The 16,256-nt window shown below is 36.6% G+C and overlaps 1 protein-coding gene across 3 annotated transcripts; it reads left to right on the top strand.

Moving 5' to 3' along the window:
- The first annotated feature begins 3,017 nt into the window (after positions 1-3,017).
- Positions 3,018-5,301, top strand: LOC111519200. Of its 3 annotated transcripts, none has more exons than XM_047009397.1 (3): positions 3,018-3,448; positions 4,776-4,898; positions 4,954-5,301. In XM_047009397.1, exons 1-3 carry the CDS (start codon positions 3,174-3,176, stop codon positions 5,087-5,089), a joined length of 534 nt encoding a protein of 177 aa, XP_046865353.1. In that variant the 5' UTR covers positions 3,018-3,173; the 3' UTR covers positions 5,090-5,301. The 3 variants fall into 3 exon arrangements, with proteins under 3 accessions (XP_046865353.1, XP_023034491.1, XP_023033997.1); XM_023178723.2 differs by lacking the exons at positions 4,776-4,898; positions 4,954-5,301 and adding exons at positions 3,519-3,641; positions 3,697-4,142 and having other exon boundaries at positions 3,022-3,448; XM_023178229.2 differs by lacking the exon at positions 3,018-3,448 and adding an exon at positions 4,318-4,711.
- The last annotated feature ends 10,955 nt before the right edge of the window (positions 5,302-16,256 follow it).

Below are 16,256 nucleotides of genomic sequence, written 5' to 3'. Positions count from 1 at the left end.
CCAAGTCATCGCATTCAATTTACTTGATTTTATTTCCTATTTCTTGGCTGCCTATCATAGCAAGAGACTGCAGATAGTTGATACCACTTAAACATTTGTTATGCTAGGCATGAAAGATGTATTGGACAAAATATAAATAAAATTAAATTAATGACAGAGCATTAAGTATGTTCTAAATATGTACATGTTTATATAGATTAACAAGAATCTTTAAATATTGGTTTTTATATATATTTAATCTTAGTCTCTAAGCCCAATAAAGTTTTAAGCACTTGTCAAATAGTTTAATAAAAATTGGCAAACCTCTTAAGGATCTAAATGAATAATTTTTAACTTTAATATATGTTTTTTATTTATCAGCAGTGAGTAACAGACTCACAACGTCTTTTATAAATCTAAGTGAGGAGAAAAGAGTACAAGACGTCGTAGTAACCATAGTTTTTTGTCAAAGAATCGTTTAGTAGGGTGTCGGCAAGCCAGTCCATTTTACTTGCCACTCTTGTTTTCTCTCAAACTTGCCTTTGATTTGTTATACTGACTGCCATAGCAATTGCAACTAAATTGTGCAATTTGATTTGATTTGCCGAACTGTCAGGCAAAAATAGAGCAGAGAGTCTTTGTTTCTTCGCTCACTTGACAGATCCTTGAGGCATGTCCTACGCCTTGCCTGGTTTGGCATTAAAATTGCTACTGCCAAAATAGAAAACTTAAAACTTATCACACAGAAAATTGACATTTTGTTTAATATTCTCCAGTGGGTTTTTGTGTCTGAATGTGTGTTGTGTTGTTATTTTGCAATGCCATTTTTCGATTCACTATATCGTTTTATGCTGCCTGCAAGCGAAACTGTCAGTGCAGGATATTCCCCCACTCACACACACATATACTCGCCCATTGATGCTTTGTTTATACAAGAGCAGGATATGAAGTACTGGCTCCTGGTCGATTGGCGGTGAATTGCTCTTGTTCATACATTCGTGTAACTGTAAGTGTGATTGTGGCACGTGGTTATTGGATTGAATGGAAGGCTTGTTTATGCTCGCTCATGATAATAGAGCAAACCGACAGTAAGTCAGTCAAGAGATAATTTCGCATTGATCATGAGTTGAGAGCAGATGATACTACTAAAATTTAATCTACTCTAGCCTAAAGGTGCCACATTCTTTTATGTAACTTAACATTCCGACTAAGCACATTGCTCTATGTCTCTTCAATTTGGTATGCCTGATTTGGTTACAGACCCAAAATGACCTGCTCAGCGTAAACAGACAAGATGACAACAATGTTTTAGGATTTGTTCACTTTCTCTTTCATTTTTCCCCCACATACCATATTATTTTTTCGACTCTTCTGTTTTATTTGTTATTCATTGTTTGAGTTCAAGTTGCCAGAACAGAAAAAGACTAAAACAAAAAAGAAATGGGGCGGCTGGGAAAAAAACAAAACTAAGGGAACTGGCAGCTTAAATATGGCGGCAGGATTCCATTGTCAGCGCCCCTAAATCCCGCAACTATTTCATTTCATTTAATTTGATTTATTTTCTGGTCGCGCTCAGACTCTCATACATGTATATAGTATTTTTGTTTGGTTTTTCCTTATTTTTTTTTACGCAGTTCTTTGTTTTCAATGGAATGCAGTGAAAATGGAGGGGGGAGCACGCCCACAGGCCTAAGCCCAATCCTCAGCCATGCCTTGATTTCCCCATAATGAAACACACAAATCCAAAAAAAAAACTCAGTCCTTCAAGTGTTAGTTGAGAGAGCGTACGCGTCCTTGAGCCGGCTTCGCATCTCAGTATCGTAGGCTGAAATGATTTTGGCATTGGTTCTTGGACTGCCAAGTCGAGGGAAGAGTTCAGTTGCAGGCAGAAAAAAGAAGAAGAAAAAACAACACACACACACATACACACAGAAAACGGAAAAATTTTCAAGCCAAAAGATTAAAACCATAAATTCTGTTGCGCTTAGCAGCTCTAGGCCGGCAGGCAAGCAGGCATTGGACCCGGGGAAAGGGTTCAACGCAGTTTCCTATCAAAGTGGAATAACTAGAAAATACTGCATAGAATATGCTTGAAAATTCTACTGAAATATACATAGGGAGGAAGAGGGAGAGAAAGAGAGAATATATGAAAGTTGGGTAACATTTTTTGCTTATTGCGATAAACAGCCAAATTAAATTTTGACTTAATGTTTAACTTGAAGAATAAACGTAGCAAATGATGAAAACTTGGCCTTAGACAAATCAAGTATGGAAAATATGTAAATTTTATAATCATATTGCAAAAATTGTTTTTAGTTTTTCTCTCGCTTGAGACCTTTGTAGTGTCTTAACGCAAACTTTTATGTTTTAAAGTTGTTTTTGGTTACTTTGGTGATAGTTATATGGAGTCAGTGCTATCATGGCACAAAGGCGTTGACTTCAGGCTGCTTATTTAAACACAAACAAACACTCACACACACACACACACACACTCCCTCACACACATTATTGAACATATTAAGCATTTCCCATTCCTGCAATCTTTTGAAAAGGGTTTTCGGTTTAAATATTTTGCATATTTTTAACACACAAACAACGTGAAAAGTTTGAGCAGCCTTCAGGGTATGCGTCTGTGTGTATGTATGTGGGCGTATTGTGAGTATGTGTGGGCGTAACTCGCGACTCAATGTCTGCCTGTACACACACACATACATACACAAGCATATTATAAGAAAATAAATGGATAGCTGATAATTTCATTATGGTTTACTTTTAGTTTATTGATTTTGCTCTTGTCTACTAATGGCACATTAACATAAAATAGTTTATGCTTTTCCATTCACTTAGAGTTATATACATATATATTATACATATATAGCCCAACTCGTGTGGGATAACTTTAAAAACATTACGTGTACTGTGAATTCCTCATCGATATTGAGTCCAACAGATTTTGCATTTTTCATCTGTCTTGCTTATGTAATATCCTGCCAAACACCCTAAGCATAGATAGATAGACTTTTTCTCTTGGGTTAATCAAACACTAAAAATACCTTTAATTCTAGTAACCTTTTACTTTTTACTTACAAATTTAATGTGTTTTGAAACAAATTAGATAGAACAAAGACACTTAGACACTCAGACTAACACACTTAACACAACATTGTTTTGTTCTTCGTTTAAGTTTATTTAAAATGGACCAAACACAGAATGCAATTCCACCATCGAAGACTTCACGAATTCGTCGGATTCGAGCTGAGCAGGCGAACCGGCAGATTGAAGAGAAATATGAAGTTCCCATACTTGACACCAGAGCCCACTACAGAGCAATGTGTAGACGAAATGGTATGGATAGACGATATATAAAAGATTATGATTACAATCAGGATGACAACTTGAAACATAAGTGTAACGATCTACCAGATATCTTGATTCGTCATCCTACTTATAAGAAATTTAAAATACCTTTGTAAGTATATATTCGATAAGCCTGAACAATGTCATTAAGTAGATAAATAATTCCATTGAATATCATACAGCGATGTCATTTGCAATGCCAGTTATAAGCAAGCTTTTGTCAAATATGACAATAAATTTCGTCAAGAAATCGATAAACTGATTGACAATCAACCTTGTGCCAGGGAAGCTGCATATTTTATACGGTACGATTCTATAATTTTTAATAAATCCTCAAGTTCTTATTTGGTTTATTTTTAGTGTTATATCGTATACAACTCTGTGGCCACCATATCACAGTGTTGCTGAAATAAAACGCACCAGTGAAAATTTTTTCAGTCTCACACGTGAAGAAAAAAAACGTTTTCGTTGGATAATGGCTAATGACTTCGTTTAAAACTGGCCAAAACGAATCAGGCCGAAGTTAAAGTATTTGAAATTTGACATATGCTCTTTTGAAGGCTTTAATTAAGCTGATGTTTTTGGCCAGTTTTCAATGAAACTTCTGCCACAAAAAAAAAAACAACAACAACAGAAGAACAAAAACTACCAGGATCTTATACATCAGCACCTTCATAATTAGAGCTATAATCTAACTTCCTAAAATTTATAGATACATACAAGTATTATTATTCAATGCGAATTCGATTATTAATTAAAGTAGTTATCTTTAATGGTTTATAAAGCAATAAAATACAGTACTTTAATGGTAAAAAGTAAAACAAATGGCTTTATTATAAATTATAAATTTTTCTAGTCCACTGATTCTCAAAGAATTGCATACCAAACTCTTTCTATTATATTGGGATCAGATTTTTTTTTTAATTTTAGACTATTTTTGCTGTTTTAAGCAGTTTTTGGAAAAATCTTTACTCCAAGTAACCTTTTATTTCTTACTTACAGATTTAATGTTTTTCAAAATCAATCACTACACAGATTCTTAGACACTCAGACTAACACATTAAACACAATTTTATTGAGTTCTTCGTTTAAGTTTTATTGAAATGGACAATAACCAAAATGCATATTTGACACCGATTTTAAAAATTCGTCGGTTGCGACCTAATCAGACGACACAAGAGGATGATGAACCAGTTGAACTTCCCATGATTGACACCGGCTATCCATTTAGAGCTATGCGTAAACGACATTTTAAGGATAAACGACATATAAGAGATTTTGATATCGAGGTGTATAAAAATTATAAATATAAGAATAACGATCTACCAGATATTCTGATTACTGATCCTAGTTACAGCAAATTTAAAATACCTTTGTGAGTATATTTAATAAGCCTGAGCAATGGTTTAGTAGATTTATAATTGCACTAAATCCAACAGCGAAGTCATTTGCAATAACAACTATAAGCAAGCGGTTGTGAAATATAATAATCAGTTTTGCCATGAAATTGATAAGCTTATTGAAAATCAATCTTGTGCCAGGGAAGCTGCATATTTTATACGGTACGATTCAATACTTTTTGATTACTCCTCAAGTTCTTATTTGGTTTCTTTCTAGTGTTATATCGTATACAACCTTGTGGCCGCCATATCACAGTGTTGCTGAGATAAACCGCACCAGTCAAAAATTTTTCAGTCTTACACCACAAGAAAAAAAACGTTTTCGTTGGATAATGGCAAACGACATTATCTAAAACTGGCCAGCATGGATCAGACTAAAGTTAAGACCTTAATCTAAGTTGTTGCTGTTTGGCCAGTTTTAGAAGAATGTTCTGCCATGAATAAGAAAAAGATTTTAAAGACAAGCATGTTTAGAGCTATAATTTTCCTTTAAATTTATGGATATATGACGTTTAGACATAATAAATTAAATTGCAAGGCTTTTGTGGCTTAATATGGTCTCTTAGTTCAATGTTTGTTCAGCTGTTTGTCATTTTTGGATAATCGTCATATCATATTGACGGATTTTGCTCAATATTCTCTAACAAAACTTTTTATGATTTGCTCTTTTAACCATATGGTAAACAGCAGATGAAGTTCTCTGCATCTAAACCCACTTTTATAGCTCTTTCTCATATGAAGAGGAGACCAAAACCAAAAATATTATACACCAATAATTCATTTATATTGTTATGGTTGCAATTTCAGCTCTTCATAGAAAAAAAAAAACAAATTCTTAAGAAAATATTTTGAATATATGCGACACAAAAGAATAAACAACACAAATTCTCAATTGCCATGCAAAAATGTCACAAAAAGTTCATTCAGTCTCTCCCTTTCTCTCTCGCTCTCTTTCACTCTCTCATTCGCTCTCTTGGAATATTTTTGCAATTTTAATTTATAGAATAGTTCTTCTTTGGTAGTTTATTTTTGCTTTTGGGCCACATAAATTCAACAAGAGAGAATGATGGCAAAGGAAAGGAAAGGAAAGGAGCAAGAAACAGAAGCGTAGAGCAAAAAGCAAACGAAAGAAACATTTCACAAAATGTTCACTGCATATTCGATCTGCATAAACAGTTTCCATTTCCTGGAGCCTGCTGACTTTTTATGCAAAAACTACGCACAACTCTTGAGAAGGGGAGGCACTTGGAGGCGAGCCTTGTTCTTGACTCTGGTCGTTGGTTCCTTGGTCTTATTTTTGGTTGTTTGGTGTCGGTCTCGGTCTTGGTCTCGGTCCGAGTGCCCGAAGCATCATCAACGCAGCCACAATGTTGGTCATTTACATTAAATATTAACCCAAAATGCTGATAACCGACACGAGCACACACGCCCGCACCCCTCACAACCACCCACACAAACACACACACCAAAACACCAGCGGAAGTTGCTGCATAACAAAAAAAAGAAAATGAAAATGAATTTCTTTTAGTTGAGTTTATTTTTGACAACTACGGAAAAAAAAGAATGAAAAACCTCGAATTTTTTATTTCACTGAATTATTCATGAATGCAATTTTTAGCAACAAATAAAATATAAGCAGACTCGAGACGTCTGAAAAGGAAATGTGGCCAGAGTGATGATGCTGTATATAGGAGGGCGCGGGTGGCCTATTGTGGGCGTGGCTGCGATGCCTGCAGCTGTGCTCTCAAATGTCGTTGCAACATTTAGCGTAAATTAAAAAGAGGGAGAGAGAGAGAAAGAGAGCGAGAGGGGGTGCAAAAAAATATGAATGGCAAAATGGAAGGGAAAATTGTACCATCTTGAACTATAGTGTGAATTATGAAGTCTGATGTCACATTTCTGGCAGTGCTTACAGTGCGTATACGTAACTTTTTTTTTTTTTTTTTTGAAGAAATTGGAAATTGAAATTTTCTTTCACGCTATGCTTAATTTTGTGGAAGTAATTCTTTTGATCCATTTTGTGATGCATCTACTTTACTATAAGCTTAGGTACTTTAATGACGATCCATTTCACAGGATGTAAATTTTACTAAAAACTACTAAAAGACTACGATAATTGTTGCAATTGAAAGTATTAAAGGCTTAATAAAGTCCCCTTTGTCTTTCTTTTTCCTTTACTGAACCAAGCTAAATGTACTTGACTTTTTTCAAAAGAAGTTAACAATTTCATATTTCCATTCTTTTATTTTTGTGCAAACATATACAATATACATATGTTTGCTTTCCATTGGCCTGAAGTTATGTTTCTTTAATTGCTAAATCTGGCTGTGATTAAAATATATTCTGACTTTGTTTACCATTTACTGATGGATCAGACTGTTTTCGAAGTCAATTCAAACTAATTAAGAAGGCTTGTTTTAAAGCGAAAAACCACTAAAATTAATCAAAATTTAGTCAAAAGAAAATCAAAAAAAATTAGAGACATTAAGTCTGTAAAGTAAAAGCAACTAAGTTGATCACAATATAGTCAATCGAAAACGAATGAAATAAGGCAGGCGAAAATAAGTTTGTAAAGACTAAACCTTTTGAAAGTCTTTTTAAGTTATATATTGCCAAATATTCAAAAACAAAACACTAAAAGCAAAATAACCGTTAATATAAATATGAACTAAAGCAACCAAATTATGTTTCATGACATGCTTTCCTCCTATGATCGGGTCTTACATTCCTCATTTGATAAACTTTTTCAACAATTGAAACTGAAATACATCCTCTGTCGATAATGCGAAACAAGATGATCTCAATAAAAATAGTGAAATACTTTCTACAATTTGCAACAGTTTTTCCTTATATCTTTGTAACAATGTCTCAAAGATTTGTAATAATAATAGAAAACTTTTCTCATGGTGTTAAATATAGAGTGTGTCTGGGGCATGGATGGCAAATGCTTTGACAACCTACAGGGAAGAGCCATTAAAATAATCGCTGCAATAACCGCATTTTGGTTAGTAAATTTTTCACTGCGTTTCTTTTACCTTTTCGAAGTCAACAAAACGTTTGAAGGAGGGTTTTAGGAGAAAATTTGCATGCATAAGTTATGCGGAGTTTGAGTTTGGCAACGAGCGAACACAACCGGTGGAAATGGGAGCGGGGCAAAGCGTGGTGGCGGGATGGAGACAGGTGTAGAAGCTTGGCAAACGCAACATATTGACACAGTAAACTGCTTAGATTGTCAAAGTTCGAGAGCCAGCTTTCAGTCTGTGAACTGTGTGCATCCTGTGAATGTTGCCTGCCTTATGCCTTCGTACGATGTTCCTTGTTCCTTTTCCATTCGACGGCGATGGCTGTTTAAGCTGCATTGAAGTTTCCAAAAGGGGTAAATCCTAAAGGGATTCCCGGCAATACGTGTGTACTATTTTCCTCTTTTTCGGTCTGTATGCCAAGTCAGCATAGCATACATTCATGGGTTTGTGTATGCATGTGTGTGGGTGTATGTTTGTGTGTATCATATTTACCCGAACTTCTTGCTTCTTCCTTTCTACAGATGCAATGTATCATTGAAAGAAAATCCATGCCGCTCGGCATGATTTTATTTTTTTTATGGGTATATTGTTGCCTGCCAGGTTTTGTTTTTACTTTCGTGCATAGCCACACCAAGGAAGAGCGAGATAGACTATGCAAGAGAGAGAGAGAGAGCAAGAGATAAGTGAGTTGAGAATAATACTAGCAAGAAATTTAGAGCGAAGAGTGAGAGGAGAATTATGTGAGAGTTCGTTTGATAAGCGAGAGAGAGAATTTAAGCCAGAAGCGACATTTTGTCCTCCAAATGAAAGTGGTTCGTTTTTAACTAATATTTTTGAGAGTTTAAGTGAGAAAGAGCGTGCGACAGAGAGAGAACAGAACATGCGCAGTGCAAAAAGGGGAAGGAAATATATTTTACTAGCATTGAAATCGAAATATTGGGAGTTTTTTATGTTTAGTAATGGTTTCTTTTTTTAAGAAAAGCCGGTGTAAAATAAAAGTATTTAAAATTTCGAAAAGGTCGAAGCGTGTTAGGCTAAAATACTTTTTTTCAGTCCTAGATCCAGTTATTTCAATGTATTTTGAAAATTGAGGACTCAATTTCTTTATTGCAACGTTGATATTCAGAGAGTAAGCTCACAAGAGGATCCGTTAAGAAATAGAACGTTGATAATGATAATAGATTTCTGATTAACTACTCTTTATTAGCCACCTAAATAGACCCGCCACATGAAAAGTATTTTGAATAAACCACAAACTCAGATTCTCAATACTCAAATCTGCTTAAACCCGTTAAAAGACTAAGAAGAAAGTTTCTAACCATCTAGTGAAACTAGATTTTTCCCCTGCGTATGCATCGAAAATTCAATGGGAATTCAGTTGGGGAAAGTTTTCCCAGTATTTCAAGTTAAGCTAGTTACCCCTTGAAGTCCGTAATGGGGACCTTAAATACTCACACAGCCACAAGGCACACATATAGTCATCTGTATTGGGTGATACGAGTTGAACTCTCTTTTGGTGTAGGTCATAAACACGGGATGCAGCTGATGTGGTTGCTCAACCGAGTTGGGAACAGGAGCAGCAGCAACAACAAGTCTGTCCATTTTAACGAGCGCACCTGACCAAGTGTAGCTTATATGTATATGTGCCCATGTTACTTTATTGCACCCGTAGACTCACTCACACAGACAGGCATACACACATGAAAGGAGAGAGAGATTTATATTTTGTCACACTTACTTGAAACGGCTTTGGCTGCTTGGACCAGCCCAGCGTGATTCGCCTTCATTGGTTCCATTGCATCGGCCACATCATTCTCATCCTCATCATCATCATCATCTCCGTCGTCGTTGTAGTCGTCGTCAAACTAGGTACATCGTCTTTTGGTGGTTACCTTGGGACTGCAGTCACTACCATTTACTTGCTGGCATTAATTTTAGTTGTCATTACTGGTCAGAGATGATTACGTGATGTGGTTTAAAATATTCACTACTATTTTTGCCATACAGTTACGTGACTCACGCTGACATCTCTGGTCACTTGCAAGTGGTTATATTGATGTGTTTGTAGCTGCCATTGCCATTATAATGTGTCTCCCCTCCCTCAATGTGTGGTAAGGGGGCTAATACACCTGAGTGACTTTAAGCTGCAGCAGCCGCGACGTATGGCGTCGGTAATGACAATTTTTGCCAACGTTGACTTTGGCTTATGTGTATGTATATATGTACATTTGTACAACTCGATACGACTTTAGATATCACGTAGCATAGTATTTGGCACTTTCTTGCTGTTTATTTGTAGCTCACCATTTTCTCGTTTTGCCTCCTTTTCGATGTCGTCGTTTTTTCTTTTTTATTTGGGGGGTGGCAGGGCCACTGCATCAGATGACTCAATTATGTTGGATTGACATTTCGCAAAAGGTTTTTCATCAATCAAGTGTACGCTTTCAACTCGATAGGGCAACCAAAGCGGCGTATACGTAATGGCCAACAGCAATTGCTAACATTGCACTTGCAATTTATCGTTTTTGTGGGCAAGTGTGTGTCTACAGTCCTTGTAGGTGTGTGTGTGTATGTTTAGTGTAGTATTCGATTTAACCTGAGGAAATAATTTTCCCATTCGATTTCGTTTTATTTATGTTGGTACTCTCTACTTCGTGAGTTTAATTTTAGTTGCCCTTTTTGCTTAGAAAAATTGCTGATACATATGTAAGTACAATCTATAGCAAAATTCGTACAATATACAGGAGAAACTCACTTATAGATATTAAAATTTACCAGTAATCAGGAGAAATACCGAAATATTTTTCGACAGGAACTAAATTAACTACCATCGAGATGAAGAGATATTGTTTTAGCTGTCAAAGAGAAGTTGTGCTTCCTGTACTCACAGTGTGTTAAAAACGGAGTTTTATAGCTTTACTAACTACATATGTTAACTTTTAGTTGACATTTTTGGAGATTTGCTTAATTTCAGCTCTGCAGTTTTTGTAAAATGACTCAGCGGACACATTATCCTTCATAAAACTATTTCGGAATTGATCTTATGTTTGATGTTTGCCTTCATCATTTGTAAATTTCAGCCCTCTCTTAAAGAAAAACAACAAGCAAAGACATTTTAATTATGGAGCACTGTACTTCAAACCGCAAGAGCAGCTGCATAATTCTGATCAACTGTTTTGTAATTGCTTTTGGTGTATTGCATTTCCTTTATGGGGTTTCTCTTACCCCCGTACATTCCTTGCGCCTTTCCTTTTAAAATTATGTGTGGTTTTCTGTTTTGTTTTTCGTTTTTTTTCTTGTTTTTTTTTTGTGAAAAGTCTGGCAAAGTCTTGAAAACCACTTGAGAACTGTTTGGGCGTGACCTGCGGCAGCTGCCAAAGACCAATTCCACTCGCCATTCTGCCATCCCCACCTTTGCAGTCATTCTTTTATAGACCAAACTAAGGTCATTGCAAGCGGCCTGCCAACGATTTTCATAATCATTTAACGCTTTGATGGGCTGAAGGAGAGCGAGAGAGTAAGAGTTGGAACTGAAGCTGGTACTGGATCGGAAGCCAGGGCCACACTCAATGGCCATTAAGTTTATCGAAGAACGTTCAAAGAGTGCGCACTTGAGATGTGGCTGGAAAGCTGTCCGCCCGCTTCATCTATCCTCTCGCCTTTGTCCTTTTTTTTCTGTCTCTCCCATCTCGTTTTTTGGTGCACACAGACCACACACTTTGGCTCAACAAGGTGGCAACCTCCGACAACCACCGCCACCTGCACCACCACCTGGTGTGTGGCCCCTGCCCACTTGAGAATCAGCCGACCAAGAAACGCGGAAATGGCACAGAGCACCGAGAGCACGTAAGATGGTGAGTTGGAGGCAGAGGAAAATGGAAGTCGCCGCCGTCCTTAGGCCGCTGGGAACATTGAGGGAGTCAGCGTCAGCAAGAAGAAGTTTTTGAAGAAGTTTAAAGCACTCGAGACACTTTTGCAACTTTTCTTTTCGGCTGGGGGAGAAAATAGCGAGAGAAGCCTGTTGGGTTTATCAAACTAACGACCTCTGTTGATGAGTGGCCGGTTGTTTGGCTGCCTGGCTGGCTGGCTGGTCTGGCTGCCTAGATGACTGACTGGCCTCGCTCTTATTGATTTTTCAATATGGTAAACTGCAGTCTGCATAATTGGCTGACATTACTTCAAAAGATTTGGACACATTAGAAGGACGCTAACAAGCGATAAGCCAGCTAAATCGAAGAAATGAAACTGCACTTAACGTCAAAATGTTTGACAGGTAAGACGGACGGAAAGCAATTGATGGGTATGGAGGGGCGGTTGGGAGGTCGGTGAGATGGATAAATCTTCTTAAAAGTGTCCGCATTAAAGGCCACGTCACACTTAAAAAAAAAAGAGGGAATAAAAAAACCTCTTAAAATGTTTTTGCCTCGCTAGGTTACACAAAAATCTCTTTCTCTATATTGAGTTTCGGGTTGTCCCCCGCCGTGCTCATTCAGCTTTTTGCCAACCCCCGTCCCCATCCTCACCATTCTCTTTTTACAACAAATTGGATTTGCGAAAAAATCGCTCACCTTTCATTTCATGCGGATTAATGGTGTCGAGGCGCAAGTACCTGATGGGTGAGTGTAGAATGATTCTCACAATGAGAATGCTCTACCCGGCAGGTGGTCCACCTTTTGCTCTTCTTTTTGTTTGCTCCATTTCGTTATTTTTTGGTTGGTGTTCATTTTGTTCTTGTTGTTGTTGTTGTTGCTGTTGTGGCTCGTTTGCGACTGGTTCTCGCCGGGATTTAGCACACTGATTGGGCGAGCTGCCAGTTTGGACACCTGTAATGCAATGAATAAATTAAGTGGTTAAGGTTAAGTAATTGAAAAGCGATTAAGTGAGGATTTTCATTTATGTCCTTTTCTCATTTTGTTGGCCCTTTTTAGAAACGTTTTTTTGAATGTATAAATTATGATTGTACATTTCTAATGGTCATCAATCTATTAATTCGATTAAATCAAATAAATTTTAGATTTCATAAAATGAGATTATTCATTTGAACATATTTAATTGATATTTTAAAAAAGAAAATTCGTTGCTTTACCTCATATTGCAATAGCAAAAACATTTTTAATATGCTTCACTTCAGTTTTTATGCTTATAAAAAATTCCAAGCACTTATGCTTTAGGAAAAGTAGGTATACAAAAAGAAAAAAGCAAAGTAGATTCTTACAAATTCTATAACATAATTGTTGCCATTTATGCTATGATGGTCTATTTTATTTACTCACATTTTGCATTACATTTTCTGCACATATCTGATTTCAGGAATGGGGGAGAACTTTCTCAGTTTCTACATCAACCATTCTCAGCAATACAATGGCCAATATTTTCACCCAGACATCTTCCGTTGCAGTCCATGCTAATGGCATGAAATCCAAAAAGAAAAAAAAAAAAAAACAACCGCCACTTCCCCTCACTCCTCGACTATGTGGAGGATAGTCATTGTTGTCAGCATTATTTGCATATTCTGTATAAAATTTACTTCCTTTCATACATTTGCAAGCCAAAAGGAAAAACTCCGCGACTAGACAAAAAGAAAAGCACTGGAAAACAACGTAAAAATGGGCTATGACGAAATCCTGAATCGCATATTCACTTACAAACAAATTGGCTTCGTCTTCTCTACCGTTCACCCGCACAGTTGTTGTCATTGCCACAGTGTTCGTTTTGGCCAAGTTTAGTGAAATAGAAAAACGGGCAACAACAGCAGGCAAATCAGCAGCCAATGTGCATAAATAGAAAGCAGACAAAAACGAAATTTGCCAATAAGAAAGCCAAGTGTATGAAACTGGAAAAGTAGGCCCACAAAAGAAGCAACGCAAAAAAAAAAAGGGTGAAAAAAACATTTCTGTTTAATTTTAACATTTCTCTCGCCGTTTTTCTGCAAAATCAACCAACAATTTATGCCAAAGCCAGAACCCAAACCAAACTCTGAATCTGAATTTCTTACCCAGGGAAAATTGGCTACATCAAAGTCTTGGCATTAAATATTTCCTTGCACCGTTTGTTTCCCCCTTGCTTCTCCCCTTTTTTAGTCGCTTTGTTTGTGTATTCAGTTTCGTGTTACAGGTGATTGCATTTGGGTTTTCTTTTCTTTGTTTTTCCTGTTTGTTTAGGCAGCACCAAAAAAACAACAACAATAACAACAAAGTCTCGACTTTCCGACTCCAGGATGCGGTAAAAAGGAGCGAAAATGGGCATTTTAAATATTCATAAACGTATATATAAATATATATGTATATTTTAGTAATTATAAAGGGTTATGACCAAATTTCTAAAGTTGGCAATTTATTATAAATAAAATCGTTTAATTTAACAGCTTACTCTGCGCGAATTATAAATAGAATCGAAATTAAATAGCGAATTGCCAATTAAAGTTATATATTAAATTATCTGTGTGCTTATATTACATATTGTGAGTCATTGCAAGATTTCGTTTGCAATATATTATTGACACCAAATCATACATGAGTAAGACGCGTAAAATGAAAATAATTCTTGTCAGATTTTCTACAGTATTTAAGTGTTATATAAAGGAAATTGGAAGTTTACTCCAATCAGAAGAATACCATCCACAATCCAAGAATCGACTTTGGAAAATGATTTTAAAAAGATATTTAAAAAATTAAGTATTTTCTGCAGGAGAATTAAGATGAAGGATCACCAGAAACAGGCCACCACTTGCCACAATGGGGCCATTTAGCGGGTCTTACCGATGATAATTCGCTCAGCCTTTTTTAAAGAATAGTGGGCGCTTTTAAGAAGGAAGAAACCGTTCAACCTAGTGGATCAAAATGGATCAAATTTATCTCTCTATGTTTAGTTCATACACAAGAATTAATCAAGCCTTTTGGTTTTAACCAAATTTGTACAATTTTTTTATGCATGAGAACTCTTTTCAAAAAAGCTAAATTAAAAGCCACATATATTTAACAAAAAACTAACAAATTATATTGTTTACTAGCTTTAATTTCATCTGCTTCGAATGCTTTCGAATAGGGTTTTCATTTCCACAAATATACATTTTAAAATTGTGTATAAATAAAAAGCTTAAGAAACAGTTTTCTATTAATTTCTCTTTATGAGAAATAAACAAACTTGAAACTGATTTTTTATCTTCTTTCAGTACAGCGAATCAGTTAATATAACTGTAAAATGTCTCTATTGTCTAAATGGACAACTGCAACTGATCTTCTATAATTACTTAGTAAAGATGGTTTCACTTAATTGGTAGAAGATTGTCTGTTGAACTACTCCACACATATTTATTGTGAACCAGCCATTGCTCCTGGAGTTAATCATTTTTGCTGTTGCTGGGTTCTCATCGATATTTTTTTTTTTTGTGCTAAAGTGGCTTAGCAAACAAAATGGACAGCTGGCCACTTCAAGCATTGATCTGACAATCATCTTTGTCCAATTAAAGTCGGATAGCCGGGTCACTTGAGGCAATTAAAGGGCACGACAATCACTCGGATTGCTTCTGCTGCCAACAATAACTAACGAAGTAGCGAGGCTTCATTTAAAATGTAAACCCTTTCTTTTTTCTTTTCATATCCTCTTCGTTTTTCAGAATTTTTTTCATTTTTTTTTTTACCCGGAGGCGGTGACCGCAACGCTTCCTGTCCCAGGACCAACCCGAGCCACATTCAATGTTGATGAAAAAAATATATATACCTCCTACATAGTATAAATATATATATATATATATATATATATTTTCCCATCCGATGAAAGCAAGGCAAATAATTTTTACAAATTATACGCTCACATGCCAGAAAGCCAATGTCTACGAACGGAAAGACAAATATAAAAGAGCAGAAATTATATCGACGTCGAATGGGGAGTGGGTAAAAGGGAAGTTTGTGAAGCGGAGGCGATGAGAAGAAAATCAAGCGATATCCTTCGAGGAAAGGCAACAAGAGACGTAGCAACAGTCCAGTTCTGTCCAGTCCAGCCGATGGTGATTGGAATTGGACCAATAATAACTTCAAACAATGGGTAAATTCCCCGCATTCAAGGTCTCCACGTTTTACCCCTCTGATTGGACCACCTCGCGGCAATGGCATGTTTGTTTAATTTTTGCCACCGCTGTGACTTCTGCTTGAGTCGCTGCTGCTACTCATGGATGATGCAATTGTTCCAATCGGCCGCCAACTGCTTGTTTCCGCATTTGTTTTTCAGACTTGGCCAGTTTTATTTTTTTGCTTTTTCTTTTCACAAACAGGCTTCAAATTGAACGGAAGCAAGGCACGAGTTATACGCCAGTCAGTCAGGCTATACCCACACCCCCAAACGGACACAGACACACCACCCACGCCCATTCCTTTGCTTTGGCCCTGGGACAGGACTAGGTCCAATTTCCAATCCCAGCGCCAGAGTCGGCCCATCTCCGGCGTACTGGGGCGGAGGCATTGTTCCATGTCGTGGCTCTTTGGCCATTTCAGCATCTTTT

Source organism: Drosophila willistoni, chromosome 3R (assembly GCF_018902025.1).
Source record: "Drosophila willistoni isolate 14030-0811.24 chromosome 3R, UCI_dwil_1.1, whole genome shotgun sequence".
Classification (NCBI taxonomy): domain Eukaryota; kingdom Metazoa; phylum Arthropoda; class Insecta; order Diptera; family Drosophilidae; genus Drosophila; species Drosophila willistoni.
This window is presented reverse-complemented; position numbering and strand designations above follow the sequence as displayed.